The 16245-nt window shown below is 46.2% G+C and overlaps 1 protein-coding gene across 7 annotated transcripts in view; it reads left to right on the top strand.

The window, feature by feature from the left end:
* The window catches only part of Alkbh3 (alkB homolog 3, alpha-ketoglutarate dependent dioxygenase), a 33429-nt gene extending 17646 nt beyond the window's left edge, over positions 1–15783 (top strand). For all 7 annotated transcript variants that reach the window (XM_041641294.1, XM_041641293.1, XM_041641288.1 and 4 more), the window contains 2 exons: positions 14743–14841; positions 15425–15783. In XM_041641294.1, coding sequence (XP_041497228.1) covers positions 14743–14841; positions 15425–15544 — 219 coding nt within the window. In that variant the 3' untranslated portion in view covers positions 15545–15783. The remainder of the gene's footprint in view (positions 1–14742; positions 14842–15424) is intronic.
* Positions 15784–16245: the final 462 nt, after the last annotated feature.

The raw sequence follows: 16245 nt of genomic DNA, 5'->3' as shown, positions 1-16245 counted from the left end.
GTAATTTGTTACGTTGTAGGTTGGTCGGCAAATACAACAAACACATACAGCGTTGTTTTTGGGTGTGGCCGTGTGCAACAAATCTCTGTTTAAGAGAGACTGCCCACACTGAGGCTGCCTCCTTAGGCTTCCTGAAGTCTGTTCTCAGGAACCTGGGGAAAGCATAGGTCTTGGAGTGATGGAAGAGATCAAGTCCCCTCGGTGTCCCTGGACTCCAGCTGTGCCAGCTGAGTTAATGGAACATAATACATCTCATAAGTGAGAAAATTTATCTGAGGTCTTGAAATAAAGTTGGCTGCAGAAATGAGTTTGGGAAGAAACATAAACAGTCAGTACCCCAGGTTACTGGCTCTAGTAAGTTTTGACTTCTGGCCTGATTTCAACTGGGATTGAATTTGGCATAATTCTTGTACATACTCTCAATTTTGACTTTTGTTTAAGATGGAGAAGCTGAGTGTTAGTGTGTTCGAGATTATAATCACACATTGGTGATTACAGCCTAGAAGTTCCACTTGAGTAAACACAGCACATGTTTAAACTTTGGAGGACTCACTCAGACTTCATTAACAGATTACAAAACTTTGGAGCCCATAAAAGTAACCAAATGCAGAAGCCTTACTTTGAGTTGACAGCCATGGAAATATTTTTCAGGGCATACATCTTATTACAAATAGGCCTTTTCCTGAAGGATTCAAGGGAGTCAGCTATTCAAATCTTTGTCTACTTTTCTGTCTAAATTCAGGTGGTGGCTCAGAGAATAAGACTCATGACTCACGACCCAAAGTTAAACAGGATAAGTCACTCTTCTGTGTGGCACGTGGAGTCTGACTTGCAGTACTCTTAGGACCTGTCTCTGAATGTCACTACTGTTGTAATTTTCCTGTCTGCCAACAAGATGGTTGTAGGAGGGAGTTTTCTACGCTCCTCTTAGCTTTGACCTATCGGATGAGAGCTGTCATTGATTTGCTTTCTCATCTGAAGCAAATAAAAGCCAAGAGATTTTATGTGTTTCACCTATCTGTGGAATTTTGAGACAGAGGCCTTTGGGGGCTACTTTCGAAGACTTCTTGTGTGTTTGTTTGTTTGTTTGTTTGAGACAGGATCTCGTGTAACAAAGATAGCCTTGAACTTTTGATCCTCCTACCTCTATCTTCCCAGTGCTGTAATTGCATTTGCCACCGTGCCCAGAAAGAGAATTGTTTTTTCATAACAAATTCAGACTCTTCCACCCCTGTAACAGCTGCTTGCTTTGCAGTCTGGTACCTAGATCAGCCTGGCTACTGATCTTCTGAAAGCTGCCCCATGTTCTACACACTATTTCAAACAGTTTCTTCCTGGCTGACATGGAAGGAGATCTCTGATCCCTACACACCCTCTGATTTGTGGAGCCCATGTCTTCAGGATTAAACATGGAAGAACAGGGTGCCTATCCTTCCTTCACTGTCCTCTGCTCCCAGCCTGTGGAGTCTGACTCTCATTTTTCCTCTAGTGGCAGTAAGGTACAAAGGGCACAGTAGTCTTTGCTGGTCTTGTTCTGCATCCTGTCCCTTCCTTTGGTGTGGGTTAAATCCGAAACTGGCCAGTACCAGCCTCCCTGTCCAAAGATGAGGGAAAACTTAGCAAATCCACGTCAAAAGACCTTTTGTACCCTATCAGAGTGGGTTTCTGAAAGCTTTTCTGCACTACTTATCCAGAGCCCAGTTGTACTTTCCAGACTACATCATGTTCCTGTTTGCAAAGATTAGCCTGGTTCTTTCCCCATCTAACTAATTCTATACAGAAGAGCAAACTAGAAAAGGAGCTACAAAAGGCGCTTGGCAGGCTGCTATTTCTCTGTCGGTTACCGTGGAAACGGTGATGGCTGGGGGGTTATTAGATAATAGCAGGAAGTTTGTGATGCACTGGAGGGTTAGATGCCAAAAGCCTTGTTTTTGTAGCAAATTACCTTGGATGAGCTCTTTTCCTGATCAGCTGAATCGTGCCTGTAGGAGGGGTTTCTCTCCACATTGTGATGATTGAGTTGAGGCAAAGGAGGCTTCTCTCTGGCCATTCCTTTTCCCGGCAAGGAAGAAGGGTGTGCCTCACAGCAGAGGGGTGGCTGCAAAAGGAAGACTAATGGTAGAGTCTCTGAGAACACGCTTCACTAATGAGTTATAATATACTCACTCCTGGGAATACTCTTGCTCATAAATATTGATTTTTTTTTCCAGAGCGTTAGAAAACAAGGAAGATATTGAGATCTAAGATGTTATAGCACTGAGTGGCTTAACCTTAGAAGCTGGACAGCCTGGAACTGTGTGGCATTCAAAGTTAGTGACTGAGCCTCCACCGCAGGCAGTGGCCCCTCTGCTACAGTTTTTAGTTATTATAATCTGTCCTTTTAATTGTTTTGAGACAGAATCTTTCTTGTTTTAACTCCCCTGGCCTCAGGCTCACAGTTAGCCTCCCCGCAGGGGCTGACATTACATCTGACCACCGCCCAGGCGTCTGCCCTGATGACCGCGTTCTTCTCAAACACCATCCAGTGAAAGGAAGTTCAAGGGAATCATTGAAATGCCTTTCCAAGAGGGCTGTTGGAGTAGTCAGTGGATTTGAGCCACTCTAAATGCTATGCTGGAGCTTAAAAAAGTAACCGTGGTAAGAGTATAGTGGGACCCCAAGAACGGGGCAGCCACCGCTCAGAAATAGTGAGGGGCTTTGAACTCCTTGGAGGGTGGGAGTGGGAAAAGAAAGGTGCCTGGGAGGGTGAGTAAAGAAAGGAGCATTGCCCTGTAGGACTTGATACATTACCTTCAGACTTGAAGCTCTGGAAGACTTGGAATTATCATTTGCTTCCTTGGGACCTTGCCTCATCCACAGTTTGTGCCCTGATATGTTTTGGAAATAACTAGTTCCCAAGTTTTTCTTTTGCTTGTTTATCTGTAAAGCCTTTCACCGTGTAGCCCAGGTTGACCTGGGATTTTGGATCTTCCTGCTTCAGCTTTCTGTGTGTTTGATTATAGGTATGCTACCATACCCAGTGAAGTGATTTAGAGGTTTTCTTTTCATTTACATTCATATGCATGTGTGTATATCAGTAATATGTGTATGTGTCAGGGCCTGTGTGTGCCACATCACACATGTGAGATTGGTGGCAACTTTTAGGAGTGTGTTGGTTCTCTTCTTTCCACCATGTGGGTCCTGGGAATCAAACTCATATCATCAGGCTGGATGATAGGAGTCATCTTGCCAACCCTAGGTTTAGTAGTTTGGTTTGGTTTTTAGTGTTGGGGAAGGGTGTCTATATATGTGTGGAGAAAACAGAGGTTGACTCTGGGTGACTTCATTGATTGCTCTCCACCTTATCTTTAGAGACACTGTTTCCCACAGAACACAAACTTACTGATTCAGCCAAACTGTGATTAACAAGCCCCAGGGAATCCTTCTGTTTCTGCCTCCCCAGTGCTGAGATTGCAGTCACATGGTGCCATGCCCAGCTTTTTCTATGGATAATGGGGATCCAGACTTGGTATCTCATGCCTTATCAGTCATCTTCTCTTCTGTACTCCTGGATTTAAAACCATGTTTTCCAAAATAATTTATTGTATTTCCATGTATGCCATTGTTAAGCATGAAGTTTGCCAGCAAATTTGTCCTTCAAGCCTTATCAGAGCAGTAGAGTTTTTTCCCACCATTTGCAATACTCTAAGACTGTTCTGTTCCTGAGGGTTCTGGTGATTCTTTCTTGGAGGATGGCTGTATAACTTAGGAGAAAGGGACTTAGTGTTTTGGAAGAGATAGGAAGTCCCATCCTGGGGCACAGTGAGCCAGCATGAGGAGCACAGTAGGTGAAGAGAAGGGGAGATGGGCAGGGCTGGATCCAGCAGACTCTTGGGAACTTCAAGGAGGACATTTCAGTACACGAAGAGGCCAATGAACGTGTGGAACAGAACATGTTCTGGATGAATGCTGTAAATGGTCAGTGCTTTTCTTATGTGGAGCCCAAGCTAGAAGGAGCAAGAGCAGAGCAAGGCCAATGAGGAGCCTATTAGATGTTGTTTACAGCTGGGGCCAAGGGAAAAGAAGACAGAGGAGAGCAAACTTGAGCTGGAGGGAGCAGAAATGTTTAAGGAGATATTGCAGCAGTGGTCCACAGGTGTTGGGGTAGGGAATGCTCTTCTCTTACTAGATTGAGAGGAGATCATCTCCTTTAGGAGAGGGCTTCAGGGGATGTTTGTGTTTCTGGAGACTGCTAGGTCTCAGTTAGGATGAGGAGGAAGAGGGTCCCTTCAGGTTGAGGATGTAGGCAGCCTTTCTCTTTGTGAACAGGAATGCCAGAGGATGTGATGGAAGGCGCAGGAGGAAGTGTGAGGTGTGTGTGGTCAGGTCATGCCCAGGAATAGCCTGGACGAGCACTCTGCTATTGATGGGTCACCTCTGGAGTGGTGTGGTTAGCTGCATGCCGGGCGGATGAGCACTCTGCTATTGGTGGGTCACCTCTGGAGTGGTGTGGTTAGCTGCATGCCGGGCGGATGAGCACTCTGCTATTGGTGGGTCACCTCTGGAGTGGTGTGGTCAGCTGCATGCCGGGCAGCTTTGTGCTTTCCTGCTTTCAGAGGATGAAGGCTGTTTCTGGGCTGCGCTCTTTCATGATAGCACTTCCTTTGGACTGCATCTCTAGGAAGTGTGTGTCACTAAAAACAGCATCCTCATCACTAACTTCAGATTTCCAGGCAACATCCAGTAGCTCGAGTGGCTACAGCTCTGAGTGAAAAGCTGAACTTGCTGTTGCTTCAGTTCCATAACTGCCTGCCCCACCCAACCCCCAGGACTGTGCCAACAATAAATGTGAATAGTAAACACCATCAGCGAATGCTTTCCTTCTAGCACGGCTGGTTGAGGAGGAAGGCCAGGGATCTGCCTGCTGGTGTGGGCTGCAGTGTTCTGCTTTGTTGCCTACAAAGAACTGTGCTGCAGCCAGGGACTGCTCAGGCCACCAGACTGTCTTGTGAGCCATCAAGGCACTGGTGTGGTCCCGCAAGATCAGTGCCTGGAGTGGGGTAACTGGTCGCACCCACTTCCCTTTCTGCTTACTTTTCTCACTTACTCTCCAGAACCCTTCAAACCTAACGAATGCCAAAAACCAAGAAAAAATTTGCTAAAATTCCAGACATTTGTATATAGCAAGAGAACTTCAAATGGTTGGTTTTGAACCACTGAACTCTGTGGTCCAAAGCTCTGCTTTTTCAGATCTCATCTCAGAGGGGCTACTTCTGTTTTTAAAGTAGTGTGCTTCGGATCAATGCCCAGGATACTGTCCTTTGTGAGGTGAGTGAGCAGAATAACTGCAGAGATGTCTTTGTGGTGTCCCTTTTCACCACTGCATTCAGTATTGCTGCTGGTGTGCCTGACCCATGAAGCAGCGTCAGTGCCAGCCAGGTGCTCACAGGTAATAGAAACACTGTAGGGAAACCAGCTGCAATGGAATGGTATTGTTGATGAAAGGGCCTTTATTGGCATAGCCATGTATTGGGAGGTAGGGCAAAAGGGGGACATGTGGCCTTAGCACATAGGTAGCTGCATTTACTGTTTAAAATATTGCAGATTGGGGGGAAAAAAAGGAGCAGCAGCTTTTAGTATACTTAGCAAACAGTTTTACCAGAGAGCTGGTAGGGGTGGGGCCTCCATTTTATCTGCTGTCTTGTTGAGGAAGCTCTACTTGCTTCTGTCCATGTTCCAGCGCCTTGGCTGCTCTTGGTTATGAAGCACAGATTTAAGGATGGAGGAGTGGTAGAGTACTTCAGGGCCCTCGGACTAATTCCCCCAACACTGCCCCTCTGGGGGCAGAGAGCTGGCTGTTGGGAAGGGGAGCAAAAGAGCAAACATGCAAGTTGAACCAACCAGTATGGTTGACCAGCAGACAACTTGAGCTTGTCTTTAGAATGCAGTGATGCACATCTGCAGTCCCCAGATTCCAGAGGTGGGAGGCGAGCTCATGTGCCAGCTAGCGTGGAGTGAAATGACTGAAACTAGACAGCGATACAGATACGGAGACTGCCTCAATACGGCGAAAGCTGAAAACTGACCTTTGACTTCCACATACACCTGTATGGCTATGCGCTTGTACACACAGAAAATTCTAAATGAGAAAGGGGGAGGTTATAAAAGAAAGAAGAGAGAAGTGAGGTAAGGTTGGTTTGAATGAACTGTCTGTGTCGTCCCTCTTGAAACATCTGCTCCCCTGCCCTACTCTGTTAGAAGTGTGTGGATGCCGTTATCTAAAGCCAAAAGCACTGCTTTTCCCTTGCTGTCCTCTCCTCACGCACTGCTGCTCAGTGCTGTCCACCTTGTGCAGTGTGAAACTCCATGTCTTTTTCTTACTGGCTTCTACAATCCTGTCCTCTCTGGATTAGTCATGTACCTTCTTCGTTACTTCTTATCTCCTTTGGGGTTTTTCTTGACATTCTAAGATGGATTAAATAAGGATGTTAGAGCTTATCTTTGGTTCTGTTATCTTTCTCCTGCTTTATAAATGCCACATGGGGAGGCCTCTGTCTTGTCACTGTGTCCCCAGTGCACAGCACTGATTTGATTAAGCAGCAATAAGCAAACAAATAGGAGGTCCTCAGATCTCATGCCTCGACTGAGCTTTGGAGAACGACTTCTCAATCTCTCATCCCAGGTTCTGCTATCACTTTCTCTGCATTTGTGAGATGTTTCTACTTCATAATAGCACATGGAAGTTCCGAATTCAGCCTTAAAGTTTGAGTCATTATTTTCTCAGAAAAAAAAAAAAACAAAAAACCAACAATGCACTGCATAGAAATCCATTTCTGTTGATTGTGTCACTAATTTCTTGGCCAGGTTAATGCTATATTTAGTTCTTTGCTCCCTGTTTCTCATCAAATCAGTGTCTAAATGATCTGAATTCTTATTTTTCTTTTTTGATAAAATATTGCCCAAGCTGGCCTTGAACTCTCAGTCCCCGTTCTTCAGCTTTTTAGACTGTTAAGACTATAGTTACAGCTGGGCATGATGACATATGCCTTTAATCCCAGCACTTGGGAGGCAGAGGCAGGCGGATCTCTGTGAGTTTGAGGCCAGCCTGGTCAACAGAGTGAGTTCCAGGACAGCCAAAGACACACAGAGAAACCCTGTCTTGAACACCCCCCCCCTCTGGCCGCCCCCCAAAAGACTATAGTTACTATGTCACTGTCCTGGCTTTCTGATTCCTTTTTTTCTTTCTCTCCTTTTCTTCTCTCACTCTTTCCTTCTCCTTTTTTCTTTCTTTTCTTTTTTTTTCTTTTTTTCTTTTTTTTCTTGCCATGTAGCCCAAGACAGCCTTGAGCTTATGATCCTCTTGCCTCAAAAATGCTGGCATGCACCATCCTCTGCCCTGTCTTGCTGCTAGTTCTTCATTGAAATGTCTAAAGATTTCATCCATCTCCCGGTGACATCTTCATCCCAGGCTCTTTTACTACATATCCAAATGCCCAAAACTGCCTTTCCCTGGGTGCTCTCAGCCCCATTCTGTATCATCCTCTGCCCATTGCCCCAATGCCAGATAGTAATTTTAGGAGTGGTGGCATTTCCAACTTTCTCCTCCCCACCAACCAGATATTAACTTAGTACTTACTGTGTGTTGGGCACTGTGCTTAGCTCTGGGGATATGACACTGAGCAGGAGAAAGATGGAAGTCCCAGGAGCTGTACAATTGGAAGGAGTGTGGGTTTTACTCTGTGCACAGTGGGAATCAGTGCAGGCTGGGACGTGATCTGTTCCCATGTTTAAGGATAACTGTGGCTCTGTGTGGATAACAGCGGGGCAGGCAATAGCAGTAGACAGACTACCTGGGAAGCAGTAGACCCAACGGGAGGCTGCTAACTTGAACCAGATGCCATGGGAGGAGGAGGAGAGAGTAGATTTGAGGGATGTTTGGAGAGATGAAGCAGCAGAACTTGCCAGTGTTTCAGATGTGGGTGCAAGAATCAGGAATGGCTCCCATGGTTTTGGCTTTTTTCCTTGGTGGATGGAGGTGCTGCTGTTATCTCAGGTGGTAAAAGAAAGATTTCTTGATTCGATTTTATCCTTTTGTAAAGAGGTCCTTTCAAGATTTATTTTTGTGTTTTGAGTGTCTGCATGTATGTGCCAAGCCTATATAGGTCAGAGGAGGGCATAGGGTCCCCTGAAACTTGAATTATAGGCAGTTGTGAGCCATCATGTGGGTGGCAGGGAACCTAACCTAGGTTCTCTGCAAGAGCGTCAAGTGTTCTTAATCTCTAGCCCCAGGAATTCTTGTCCTGCATGCTAGGTTTATGATGCCTGGAACTTACACATGTAAAGTAGGCCATTACATGGCTTCAGTTGTCAGAGACGTCATCCAGACCGTGAGTTCCACCAGCTGAAGCTCTGATAACAAATGTCATTTATCATGTTGCCCATCTACAGGGCCACATTCTAAAAGTTTTGCCCTTCTTTCCTGAATCTCAAGTTATTGCTGTTACTGTGCTCGTTGTACAAATAAGGTGATGACAGACATAGTGTCACCTTATTGCAGGATGGCTTAGAAACTGCTGAAGTTAGTAATAGTTTACTAATGAGTACTAAAGCAGTGGGATTTGTCGTTTCCAAGACAAGAGAACAGAGGGAAAGGAGCTCAGAGCTGACCTGGAGCTGTTTCTGTCATTTGGTTTAATAGCTCAGAAAAGGCCATTGCTGCTGCTAGGACAAATGGGCGGGAAGGAACCCACAACCAGGCTGTCAGGTGTGCACATTATCTACACCTGGCCTGCACGGTGTTCCCATGATTCCTTGTGTGGGTCTCTGTTCTCCTAAATTATCTGCCTGCCTTTTAGGTATGCTTGATACCTCCTTGTTAAGTACTGTCTGGACTTCCAGGGCCACTGGAGCCTGTGAGTCTCCTCTGATGCCTCCAGTGTGCTAACTAGCGATTGCCATGTGCCCGGTGCATCCTTGAGCTTGGGACAGGAGAAGCAGGTAGCAGGCGCTTACCTTGACTGCCCTTTCTGCTCATTTGTGTCTTGTTTTCATTAGGGTCCTAGTAACAAGTGAGAGTTTTCTTTAATTGCTCTTTGGGGGCTCAGAGAGATGTAGAGTACCAGACGTTCTGCTGTTAGCCCAGCACACACTGGGGAGCCTTTTCTGCTGTGGGGGATACAGCGATATATATCTGAAGACAGAGTAGAGTGTGGCACGAGGAAAGGGGTCAAGGAAGAGCAGCAAAGACAGCTGGCTCTGGGAGGTTACAGACTAGCCAAGCCGACTGGTGTTGAAGCAGGACAGTTAGGTTGAGGTCCTACAGCAGCTCGCTGAGAAGACCTTGAGCTAGGTGTGGCCTTCAGTGTATTTAAAGAGACTAAATTAACTGCCCACGTTTCCAACTGGAGATTTCATATAAAATCCCCACTTAGCTTCTTCCCCAGAAAAGCCAGAGGATGAGCCAGTGCTGGGCAACAGTGAGAGAGGCTGCTCTGCATCAGCATTCACTCCAGTTTGCAGACACTGGGCTCCTTGGGGTCCCCACTGCCTGCTCTGTCACCCCGGCTGCATCTGTTTTTTATGCTCCTCGAAGGTGCTGGCTCCCTCCTGTAAGGTGAACGTGCCATGTCATGAGGAGGCAGTGTGGATAGGAGTTCACCATGTGAAAGCTGTGAGGGACGTGATCGTGGGCTTGGGCACTCACAGGTCTGTGCCCACCTCCTGCCCTGCCTCCTGCCAGCTTTTCATTCTAGTTCCCTGAGCTTATGAGAAATGGATAGAACTTCCCTGTGGGTTCGCATTGAGGATTAATGATGGCTGTGTGTGATGTATTTAGTGCCCGACATGCCCACCTCCACCATGCTACCAGCATGGTTAAACCTGTCTACAAGCCTAGCAGGAAGCCTTCCATTCAGTACTTGGATATTGTTATGAGAAACATTGGATCTAGTGGGTAATTCAGGGGTAGAGTGCTTGCCTGCCATGCATGAAACCTCGCCCCTTTTCCCCAACTCCAAAAGCATGGAAAACAAACAAAAGCTCACAAAACAAAAATGTAGTTTAAAGAGTTAAGTCTAAAAATGTGAGCTCTTTTTTTTTCCCCTAAGGAAATGCAGTTGTATATTTTAACTTTCCTCAGGATGGAAAAAGCCTTTCTAAGCATAAAATCCATGAAAGAGGCCAAAGAAAGGTCAGTTGAGTCATGACCAGAAACTCTTGAGCTATCCGACATCAAACAATAGTTAAAAGGCAGAAGGGTACAAGGACAGTACCTGCCACACTTACGCCGAGGTGAACGGTTTGCCAGTGTCTGCAGTCACGGATGAGTTAGAAAGTGTTAACCCCACAGCATAGCGGACAGAGATTGCAGTGGGGAGGCGACAGCGGTGTGCACATGGGGAATGTGGAGCTGGCTGCTTCCTTGTGTTGTCTCTTTCCTCGTTCCCCACCACCAGCAATGGGTGGTCTTCACCAGAAGATCAGTAGTGCCATATTTTCCTCCCAGAATTACCAACTGCCAGAAGCTTTTGGAGGAAGCAGTTTGGCACCATATTCAAGCACCTTAAAGGTCATACCTTTGCCCAGGTGTTCCATCTTTAATACTCTACCCAAGGTATTATGTTTAGTGATGCTTCGCCTCAAGTCTGCTTGAGTAACCTTTTCTTAGTCCTTTACAAAGAGCAGCAGCAGCAGATCAGCAACACTGGGGTATTAAAATCTCAGTCTCACAATGGATTAATCTTCACTACTGTGCCCAGTGCCTGGCACACAGATGGTCAAATGAGTGTCAAGAAAAGAAGATGCTGTGCAAAGCAATATTACATGGCAGCATTTTTGAACTGTTACTGTTTAAAGACAGCCAAGTGCTCATCCATTAGAAGCGGAAGTGATGTATAGATGGAGTACTGCATGTGAACTCTGGTCTGCGTGTCATTGGCACTTCCTCCGTCACTTAGCATCCATCTACTGATGTGTCCTAGTACGAGTGTTTCTAACCAACAGCAGCACACAGCCCTTCCCCCAACTGTGAGTGGCAACACTGACGCTGAAAAGTTAGAACATGAGCCGTGATGTATTATTATAAGAAAATGTGAAGGTTTTGAAGTAATGATGGCTGAAATTTCTAACACCCTTTAGGACAAGAAAGAGGTGATTACCTGAAAAACCCGAATTCCATACTGTGCATTACCTTTTTTTTTTTTTTTTAAATTTATTTATTTATTAAGGATTTCTGCCTCGTCCCCACAACCGCTTCCCATTTCCCTCCCCCTCCCCCCGATCAAGTCCCCCTCCCTCATCTGCTCGAAGAGCAATCAGGGTTCCCTGACCTGTGGGAAGCCCATGTGCATTACCTTTTTAAGAGAAGGAAATGACCTGGTTTTCTGTCTGTGTGGTCAACAATGACATAGCAATGAACATAACCAGGATGTCCCCCTAAGTACCATCTTCCTAAGGAAAGTAAATAGGATGACACCTTCGTAGGATGAGGGCAGGAATGCAGAGCCCCAGCATTCCTTAGGAAAGAGGACCCGAAGCATCCAGATGAACTGCTGTACTTGGAGAGTGAGGGTTCTCTTCAGTGAGGGTAGAAAAATAAACAACCTGTGGCTTTTCCTTCTATTTATTAGGTTACAATAAGTGGGAAAACTTCAGAACATATACAGTCACCAATCATTCCCCATAGGTGGACTGTTAGCCTGGAAGCTTCTTTTAGCTAATAGCAGGGATAGACATTTTCATCTTAAGCTGCACATTGTTGTCCTGCTTAGGTACAGCAGAGGGTCACAGAGGTGATGTAGCCATTGGTAGCTATGAACCAACTTCTCTGATAGTGAGGCCCCTGCTCCCCAAATCGCCCAGAACAAACATTGTGACCATTACAACTCTTATAAAGAAAACATTTAATTGGGGTGGCTCACTTACAGTTTCATCATGACAGGGAGCATGGAGGCATGCAGGTAGACATGGTGCTGGAGTTGCCCTACATCCTGCAGGCAACAGCCACACTGAGGGAAGCTTGAGCAAAAGACACGTCAAAACCCACCCTCACAGTGACACACTTCCTCCAACAAGACCACACCTCCCAATAGTGCCACTCCTTGAAGAGCTATTTTCTTTCAAACCACCACACTTGCCTTAATTACTGCCCATCTCCTGCAATTAGGAATAGTTTTCTAAGTCGCTGGTGTTAGGAGGGATACGTTACAAGCAGGGAAGAAGCAGTATTACCTCTCTGACCACATGCTGAGCACCACGTGAATGCTCACCCTCAAGGACCTGTCTTTTGGTGTGGCTAGTGGCTGTGCTGAATATTGTGTTCAGAATATGCCTGAAACTTTGTCTCCTTGAAGAATTTAGATCATAGAGTATCAAGTGGAGAGCGCATGTGCTAAGCTCATTCCTGTCAGTACTGGTGCTGGCCTCTTGCATGCAGAATTCTCTTTGGCCTCAGATGCAGTCAACTTCATGGTTCCAGATGGAATTATAGTGTGCACTCCCAACCCCCACATTGCTCTCAGCACCTCTACCTCCCCGCAGTGTTGTGGATGTTCTAGAAGGTCTCAGAATTGCCCTAAGTGGTGTGAAGTCTTCTCTGAGTGTCATTTCGCTCTCATCATGGTGTCTAGACAGTTACAGATTCATGCCATGTTGACTCTTCCCCACCCCCTACACACACACACACACACACACGCTGATACTATAGAGAGCAGGAGAGAGCCTTCTGCCTCCAGCCAAGTTTTAACTTGAGCAGACCTGCCTTTCAGTCTATGTTAAGCCTTGATACCCTCTGATGTCATGAAGAATGGACCCTCTCTTTTGCTTTCTTTTCTCTAGCAAGGCATTTATGTCCTGTGTCTGGCATACTTTTTCCAAGCACCAACTTTTACCTTCTGAAGTGTAGGTGAATGTGGAGGTGAGCATGGGCCTCCAAGGGCAGGGCCACTCCCAGTGTGCGCTCTGCTTGACTGAGCAGCAAGAGGTCATTGTTTGCTGCTTACTTATTCCTGGAAGAGAAAAGGTGGCAGACACACAAAACCAGCCAACCAATCGAAAGTTGTTTCAAACATTGCTTATGTCTTCTGTCTGTAAAAATTCTGGCTGTCCTTGACAAAGTCACTGCCAAGGGTTGGGCCCTGGAACGTAGACTGTTTGTACAAGTTCAGTATTGTTTTGATTTTAGATTTTCCTGGGGAAATCATTGTAAACAGTTAAGTTCTCAGAAAGACCCCTGCAGTAATAAACATAAACAGACTCGCACTACAGTAAACCCTGCAGTAACCCAAACAGAACCGCTGCATGGAAGGGAGGCAGATGGCCGGATGGGCCCATTGTCTCTGCCCACAGGAAGTGAAGAAAGCAGGAAGCGCAGATCTGTCCCATTCTCACCCAGGCTGACTCTCACTCTTGGTGACTGAGCCAGGAAGCCAGAAAGCTGTTCGCTGCACCAGCGCTTTAAAGAGGAGCAAACCACCTGTTGACTTCTTTCGCAGGTGTGCTATAAGTGTAAGGCACTGAGCTGAACTCTCCACTGTGCTCAGGATTTGTGATCCGTTCTCAAAAGCATAGACATCAAACAGCCAGGCTGCTTTGACAGCACTGACCAAGTCAAGCCAGATCGCCTTTCTTTGAGAAATTCCTGCTATTGAGAATACATCTCCCAAACACCTAGAGTAGCTAAGGGGAGAGCTGGGGTTAGTTCTAAAGCAGTGGCTCTCCACCTGTGGCTCGCGACCCTATGGGGTTGGGTCAAACGGTCCTTTCATAGGGGTCACCTAAGACCATCAGAAATCATAACAGTAGCAAAATTACAGTTAATAAACAGCAACAAAAATGATTTTATGGAGGGCTGGAGAGATGGCTTAGCGGTTAAGAGCATTGCCTGCTCTTCCAGAGGCCCTGAGTTCAATTCCCAGCAACCACATGGTGGCTTACAACCATCTGTAATGAGGTCTGGTGCCCTCTTTTGGCCTTCAGGCATACACGCAGACAGAATGTTGTATACATAATAAAATAAATAAATAAATAAATATTTTAAAAAATGATTTTATGGTTGGGGGTCACCACAACATGAGGGACTGTATTAAAGGGTCACAGCAAGCCGGGCGGTGGTGGCGCACGCCTTTAATCCCAGCACTTGGGAGGCAGAGTCAGGTGGATCTCTGTGAGTTCGAGACCAACCTGGTCTACAAGAGCTAGTTCCAGGACAGGCTCCAAAACCACAGAGAAACCCTGTCTCGAAAAACCAAAAAACAAAAAAAAACAAAAAAAAGGGTCACAGCATTACGAGTTGAGAAACATTGTTTTAAAATAATTACGAATTAGTAAATTAGCATATTATTGCCAGGTGAAGCATGCTTTGATCAAAGGCAGTCTCTTCCCAGTATGTAATGTAGCACTGTGTAGCAGAGGTAGGTGAATCTGAACCTCCCTCCTAGGTCAGGATGGACTGAACATCCTGGGGAGCAGTGACTTCCACGATATTACCCAGTTCTTCCTGCTGCGGGTCCCCAAGTCCTTCACACACATCATCTAAGACACAGACTGGCCCTGTGTAGCAAATGCTACTACTTTTATCTTCTTTCCCATGTCACAAATAAGTTCCTTAAGGAGTAGAGAGGTAAAATAGCTAGCTGCCTTAAGGCCAAGGGGCTGCCAAGGGACAGAGCAAGCTCCCACAGCCTGGCTGAGGAGGAACTGCCTCCAGGTTCTCTTGCTTTTGACCATATGAACAAACACTTGAGTGGAATGGCTGCTGTCTTCTAGGAAGAGAATGGAGACTATACATACGTGGAAAGAGTGAAGATACCACTGGATCACGGGACCTTGCTAATCATGGAAGGAGCCACACAAGCTGACTGGCAGGTGAGGACTTGAAACTACCACCAGTTTCTCTCTGGAGGGAGCTTCTGCCCTACTGAGGAGCAGCTGTTTCAGAGTACACGTAGGGAGGGAAGCGAGTGCTTACACTGAGCAAGTAGCAATAACGTGATGTCATACCCAAGGGGTCGGTCAGAGCAGACCCCTCAGCAGAGGTTTCTGGTTGGTTTTTGTAGTGATAGAGGGGTCCATGTCTGTGCTGCCATTGCAGCCTCTGGCCACTGCGTGCTGACCACTTCAAATATGACTAGCACGAATTTACTTGTAAAAATCTTAGTGGCTGCCATCTTGGGACTCACAACACAACAACTATTGTAGGTCAGTGTGGGTGAAGTCACATTAGATAGAAGCCACAATTAGAAAGGGTGGAGATGCCTTGCTGCCAGGGATCAAGGAATTTTGTTTCAGAGGAGGAGACCTTTTCCCACGGGACTGTAGAACACCTGCTCGTTTAGACAGGGATAAAATGGAGCTATTTCCATATCTTCATAAATAAGTTGTAAATCATGTTGAACTAAAAAAAATGCACGTGTATTTATTCCGGACAACTATTAATATTTCCATTTAGCACCGCGTGCCCAAAGAATACCACTCCAGAGAACCGCGAGTAAACCTAACCTTCCGGACCATTTATCCAAACCCCAGAGGAACACCTGGTGATGGGACATGTCCGCAAAGTTGCCACTGAGATGGGGGCTGTGCACCTAGCAGCCCCTCCCCCATTCCTGGAAGCACTTTGAGAAGCTTCTCCATGCACTCTGGTGATGTGGCTGTTTGGAAATTGTGGAGTTCGCTTCCCAGGTCCTCCTCCTTTGGATGGGAGCCATGTTGCCAGCATGTCTACGAAGGAAACGGTTACTCTGAGACAAACCTCTAAATCAAGGGCTACCATTAGGCAAATTAAACACTGCTATAACTGTGCTCACAGATGATTTGGTCCATCATTCCCTTTCCTGCTGCCCTTCCCCCTTTAATTTGAAGAAATACAAATGGCCTTGTGCCTCTGGGAAAACTCTGAACATATTTGTTCCTTATGACGTTAGCAAATGGAGACTGTAAATACATGTCAGCGACTCTGGAGCCTTCCACAGGCAGACAGCTGCTGAAACCCAAACAGAGGTGGCTTCTCGGGGCTGTGTTGAAGTCTTCCTTGACTCCTGTGTTATTGTAATGGAAACCTGCATGGTCAGGAACCCTGTTTATTCAGCTGGGTCTCCCAGCTGTCAGTCTTCCCGGGTACACTCAGGCTACAGGCCTCTGAAGAAAGGCAGCATGCTCCTGTCTACACTCCAGGCAGTCCTACTTGGAAAGACAACGCTGTTTCCTGGAAGTGATGAATAACTGGATGTCATTTTGGTTGAAGAACAGCAACTGTTCAGTTGGTAACAG

Source organism: Microtus oregoni, unplaced genomic scaffold (assembly GCF_018167655.1).
Source record: "Microtus oregoni isolate MIOR12 unplaced genomic scaffold, Mior012 000068F_ref0000429, whole genome shotgun sequence".
In the NCBI taxonomy this organism is placed as follows: domain Eukaryota; kingdom Metazoa; phylum Chordata; class Mammalia; order Rodentia; family Cricetidae; genus Microtus; species Microtus oregoni.
The sequence above is the reverse complement of the archived record's forward strand: the minus strand, read 5'-3'. Positions and strand labels throughout refer to the sequence as shown.